This window comes from Sycon ciliatum, unplaced genomic scaffold (genome assembly GCF_964019385.1).
Source record: "Sycon ciliatum unplaced genomic scaffold, ocSycCili1.1 SCAFFOLD_2089, whole genome shotgun sequence".
In the NCBI taxonomy this organism is placed as follows: domain Eukaryota; kingdom Metazoa; phylum Porifera; class Calcarea; order Leucosolenida; family Sycettidae; genus Sycon; species Sycon ciliatum.
This window is the reverse complement of record NW_027044605.1, coordinates 12,501-18,262: the sequence shown is the minus strand read 5'-3', so window position 1 is coordinate 18,262 and position 5,762 is coordinate 12,501. Positions and strand designations below refer to the sequence as shown.

Sequence of the window (5,762 nt, the reverse complement as noted above, 5' to 3'; positions counted from 1 at the left end):
CTTTATAGTTGCCTTAGCAGAACGAACTCCATGGCCAAGTCAAATTTTATGCGTATCGCCATAGTCTTTTCAGCCACACAGATGATGGTGAGGACACTCCATGCGAAAGGGAGTAGACAGGCAATGGAGAGGAGCAACCAGAGGTAGCTGATGATGCTGATGTCGCCGAAGACGCCTGCGAAGCCATGTCGAGATAAGAAACCTCTTTGAATAAATCACGCGCTAGCGCTCTTCTACAAAAATTTCTTCCGAAAAAATACTTTCGGCAAAGGAGCTTTTTCCAAACAAACATGCTGAATCTTCGAGTGCATTTTTGACCTCGCTCCCGCGTGCCAAATCCTTTGCCAAGTTTCGGAATGCAAAACCTCACTAGTATGTAGTAAGACATTAGGTACACTTTGATGTACACTGTCACAAGATACTTTACGCATACTCAGTACTCGTACATTCACATGCATGCAATTGCATGTGCACAGAAAGACAAAAACAAATCCGCCGGCACTCACAATTTCGGTCGGTTACCTGGAACAAAGGACTTTTCCGATGTGACTAATATCACGAGTAATATGATTGTATAGATTATAACAAGACCTACTCTTCCAGATCTGCCGGTATTCTCTACCATTCATGATTCATGCCTTTCTAGTGTCACATGATACTGCTCTGTTTGATTTGCTTTGTATTCTATTGTATTGTATTGTTGATGGCACACAACAGGTATGGCTATCATGTAGCCAACACTTCCTATTTCATCTGCCATAGTGCAGAGACTATCGCGCGGATATTCAACCGTCTCCGTGCTGATGCTGAGGTATGCGTTGCTTACAGATACTACTGAAGTAGAATTACTAGTACGGGGTGATTGCGAATCATTGCTTACAGAACTGTAGGAAACAGTTAAAGGGGAAGTATACCCTAAAATCAAATTTTCACCAGTTGTAGTCTTCTGGGTGCTGAGTCGAATGGTCTTGGTCCGAGGAAGCTGCGACGCTCCCTTCCTACATGTCAGGGGTAGGCGTATCATTATGGACAGGCTAATTAACAGTGCTGTTTCGCATTGAATTCCATCGGCATTTATCATGTGCCACCTTCCGAAGCTGGGCTAGGCCAGGTCGCGACAGAAGCACAAGCCCCAGCTTCTCCCGACAATCCAGTGAGAGAGTGGTCAGCAGTGTTGTTCTTGGTCTGCCTCTCCTTCCAAGCTGGGGATAGGCAATCTGATAATGATGCTCGTCTCGTAATGTACGTGGTGTACAACTGGTGCCACTGCTGTTGCTGCTGCTGCCGCCACTGCTGTTGCCTCTGCTGTTGCTTCTGTTGTTGCTATTGCTGGTGGTTTGTCATCTGACAGCCACTCTTTTCAGTTGCTGCTCACTCTGCGCTGATTTTTTGAAAATTGCTTTATTGATAATGTAAAATAATAGGCGTTTCTGCACACACCCGCAGCCACGCTCACTCTCACGCTCACTCCCACTCTCTACCTCACCTGATTCACTGCCAGAATTCCACTGAGTGTCCACGTGTTCATGCGTGTGCTCGTGTGTCTGTGGCATGCATGTGGCGTATGAATGTGTGGGCGTATGGCTGTGTGGGTGTGTGGATGTGTGGGCATGCGGATGTGTGGGCGTATGGATGTGTGGGTGTATGGATGTGTGGGCGTATGGCTGTGTGGGTGTGTGGATGTGTGGGCATGCGGATGTGTGGGTGTGTGGATGTGTGGGCGTATGGCTGTGTGGGTGTGTGGATGTGTGGGCATGCGGATGTGTGGGTGTGTGGATGTGTGGGCGTATGGCTGTGTGGGTGTATGAATGTGTGGGCGTATGGCTGTGTGGGTGTATGGATGTGTGGGCATGCGGATGTGTGGGTGTGTGGATGTGTGGGCGTATGGCTGTGTGGGTGTATGAATGTGTGGGTGTATGGATGTGTGGGTGTATGAATGTGTGGGTGTGTGGATGTGTGGGCATGCGGATGTGCGGATGTGTGGGTGTATGGATGTGTGGGCGTATGGCTGTGTGGGTGTATGGATGTGTGGGCGTATGGATGTGTGGGTGTATGGCTGTGTGGATGTGTGGGTGTGTGGATGTGTGGGCATGTGTGGGCATGCGGATATGTGGTTGTTACAGTATCCCACACGCTGCGGTGACTTTGCAATCAAGGGAGTGCGTGACCTAACTACTGGTTTTGACAGTAATCAAGCAGACAATAAAGCCGTAAGTACAGTACTAACAAGTTATCACTATTCGGTGTTCTCTATTCTCTATTCTCTATTCACCTGCTCTACGTCTGACCCGGGGGGGGGGGGGGGGGAAGTACTTGGGGAGTGGTCAGGAGTGGTCAGGAGTGGTCGGGAGTGGTCAGGCTGATATTGTCGAGGACGCTAGCTTTGTAGCCCATCTCTCCCCATCCCCATCTCTCCCCATCCCCATCTCTCCCCATCCCCATCTCTCCCCATCCCCATCTCTCCATCATCCCCATCTCTCCATCATCCCCATATCTCCCCATCCCCATCTCTCCATCATCCCCATATCTCCCCATCCCCATCTCTCCCCATCCCCATCTCTCCCCATCCCCATCTCTCCCCATCCCCATCTCTCCCCATCCCCATCTCTCCCCATCCCCATCTCTCCCCATCCCCATCTCTCCCCATCCCCATCTCTCCATCATCCCCATCTCTCCATCATCCCCATCTCTCCATCATCCCCATCTCTCCCCATCCCCATATCTCCCCATCCCCATCTCTCCCCATCCCCATCTCTCCCCATCCCCATCTCTCCATCATCCCCATCTCTCCATCATCCCCATCTCTCCATCATCCCCATCTCTCCCCATCCCCATATCTCCCCATCCCCATCTCTCCATCATCCCCATCTCTCCCCATCCCCATCCCTCCATCATCCCCATCTCTCCATCATCCCCATCTCTCACTCCATCATCCCCATCTCTTCCCTGCCTGACGATACATGTACATGTACCGAAAATTAAGAGAATACAGTCAGATCTTGAGCATATTCGCCCCCAGATGCAGCAGACACCAACAAACTCCCTAGGCGCTGCCGGTGTAACGTTATCTGGTCGCCAGGCTGGTTGAGTCTCTGCCGAATACAACAAGTAACTGCTAAATCAATCAACTGGTAGTACTCAGCACGGAAGTAGCCCTGCACGTCAGAATGGAATGTGCCCTCTCCCTCACCAATCTCATATCTCCGTTGAACCTTCCTCTTCCTTGGCAACTTGGCAAGACGCCTCATCTCCTTGTAGCTTGTCCTACCAGTGATGTTTGCCGACATCATGACAAAGGACTCTTTATCTCTCAGATACCAGTGATGTTTGTCCACATCATGACAAAGGGCTCTTTATCTCTCAGATACCAGTGATGTTTGCCGACATCATGGCAAAGGACTCTTTATCTCTCAGATACCAGTGATGTTTGCCGACATCATGGCAAAGGACTCTTTATCTCTCAGATACCAGTGATGTTTGCCGACATCATGGCAAAGGACTCTTTATCTCTCAGACACTTGAGAGTGGTGCAAGTCAGGATTAACAGATTAACAGCACTGACCAAAGGGGACTGACTGTAATGTCTTGCTCAAGTTGCCAGTGTGGCCAAGGACACATGCTGCAACACCAAGACTAAACGGGTAGTCTAATCTAGACCTTATTGCCTTCACTACGGTGCTGTGTGAACCATTGTCAGCGCCAGCTGTGATATCTCTTGCCTCGTCCCAGAACATGTGCAATCCTGTGTGATTGTCCACGGCACTCTGGAGGGATGCAGCTCTCACTGTCCAGGGAGTAGGGCATAGTGTGTGGAAACCAGTGGCCAGGAGAATGGCCTCCTTCAGCGCTTCAAAAACACTATCTCTGCGAGGAGAATACTTTAATATTTCACCCACGGTGTCGAGAACACGGTGTCGAGAACACGGTGTCAAGAACATCATGCACTGTTTTCACTTGTTTTACACCATCACTGATAAAGTGGTACATCACTGATAAAGTGGTACATCACTGATAAAGTGGTACATCACTGATAAAGTGGTACATCACTGATAAAGTGGTACATCACTGATAAAGTGGTACATCACTGATAAAGTGGTACATCACTGATAAAGTGGTACATCACTGATAAAGTGGTACATCACTGATAAAGTGGTACATCACTGATAGCCAAGTCCACAGCATGGCTATAGCAGGGTGTGAAAACACAGCACGCTCCTGCTCTGTGCATATCTGCGTTTCAAGTCCACTTTGCGACCCAGCCATGCTTGCTGCGCCATCATAGCATTAACCCATGTTGTTGTGCTGATCACAGTTCAGACAGAGGACAGAGGACACTATCCTTTAGCACAGCTACCAAAGTATCAGACTTGATACCCGCTGCTTTGTGCAGGTCTACGAGATCATCATGGGGTTCAAAATTATCATCAACCCAGCGGAAGCAAATGATAACCTGCTCTCTGTTGGAAGCATGTGGCACCTCGTCAGCTATAATTTTTTTTTTTTTTTTTTGTTTGTTTATTTAGAGTCGAAGAACAAACAGGCAAATTTGCCTAATTACATGATATCGACTAAAAAGGAGAATAAATTATAAAAGGCCAATGAAGGTAATGACACTGAGTAGAGTGGGTAGTAAAGTATTACTTTGTTAAAGCCAGTTAGGCCAGTAAAGGAAATAATAGTACAGCGGGCAGTGGCATTACTGAAAAGCAGCATGTGCTGGGAGGGATCGCATGAATCAGTGGTACTGTTGGATTTTCCTGATGTCGGGCTGGAGCCTGTTCCACAGTGATACACATTGGAATGAGGCAGAATGTGTGCCAGCGGATGTCTTAGTGACTGGAAATTTAAGTGCTCGATTTCCCTGACTACGTGTAGCACGGCCGGCATTAAGAGGACTGAACATATCGGTAAGCAATGTGCTGCATTTACCCTGAAGGGAGCGCCAAGTGTAGCCAAGCAGCTTGTGGCAGTACATAACTTCTAGCGAGTGCAATCGCAATTGGCAATACAGCGGCGCAGATGGTGATGCAAATGGAGCGTTGTAAACACAGCGGACTGCGCGCTTGAGTAGCCGCTCTAGGCGCTCGAGCTGATGTGAGGTGCGGCCAGCAGAGAAGCAGTTGCTAGCATACAGGAAGTCAGGAAGGATCAGGGACTTCAGGTATGTGATGCGGCACGGGAGAGGCATGCAGCGCCTGTTTCTAAACAGGACAGCTATTTTACAGGCAGCTCGCTTGGCGATCTGGTTGACCATTGTGGTCCACTTTAGATCTTGGTCCATGTGGACACCAAGATACTTTGCGGATTCTACTTGTGCCAGTTGAACTCCAGAGCACATAACGCTGACACGAGAATTCACAGAACGATGGGCAGGGATGAACAAAATCTGGGTTTTACTCTCGTCGATACGATAATAGTGAAGTACTTTGCTTCACGTATGGTAGTGGCAATGTCATGAGCGACTGCCAGGGCCATGGTCTGAAGCAGTTCGGTCTGCATTGACTCAGCTGTGTATTTATCACGCGTCCTGCTCAGCAAACTCTGAATGGAGTCATCATCCTTACCTCTCAGGAGCAAGAGCTGGTAGAAATTACTATCCGCTTCAGCCCTGGCATTGCGGGGCAGTGTCTATCCGCTTCAGTCCTGGCATTGCGGGGTAGTGTCTATCCGCTTCAGTCCTGGCATTGCGAGGCAGTGTCTACACTAGTATTTGTTCTGCTTATTCTATTGCCTGACTGTATATGATGATACCTGTGTCCATG

At 48.8% G+C, this 5,762-nt stretch overlaps 1 protein-coding gene across 1 annotated transcript in view; it reads left to right on the top strand.

The window, feature by feature from the left end:
- Window positions 1–688: 688 nt before the first annotated feature.
- The window catches only part of LOC135830457 (glucose 1,6-bisphosphate synthase-like), an 8,515-nt gene continuing 3,441 nt past the window's right edge, over window positions 689–5,762 (top strand). The window contains exons 1-2 of the mRNA XM_065342707.1: window positions 689–811; window positions 2,124–2,210. Of these exons, the coding sequence (XP_065198779.1) occupies window positions 704–811; window positions 2,124–2,210 (195 nt within the window). The 5' untranslated portion in view covers window positions 689–703. The remainder of the gene's footprint in view (window positions 812–2,123; window positions 2,211–5,762) is intronic.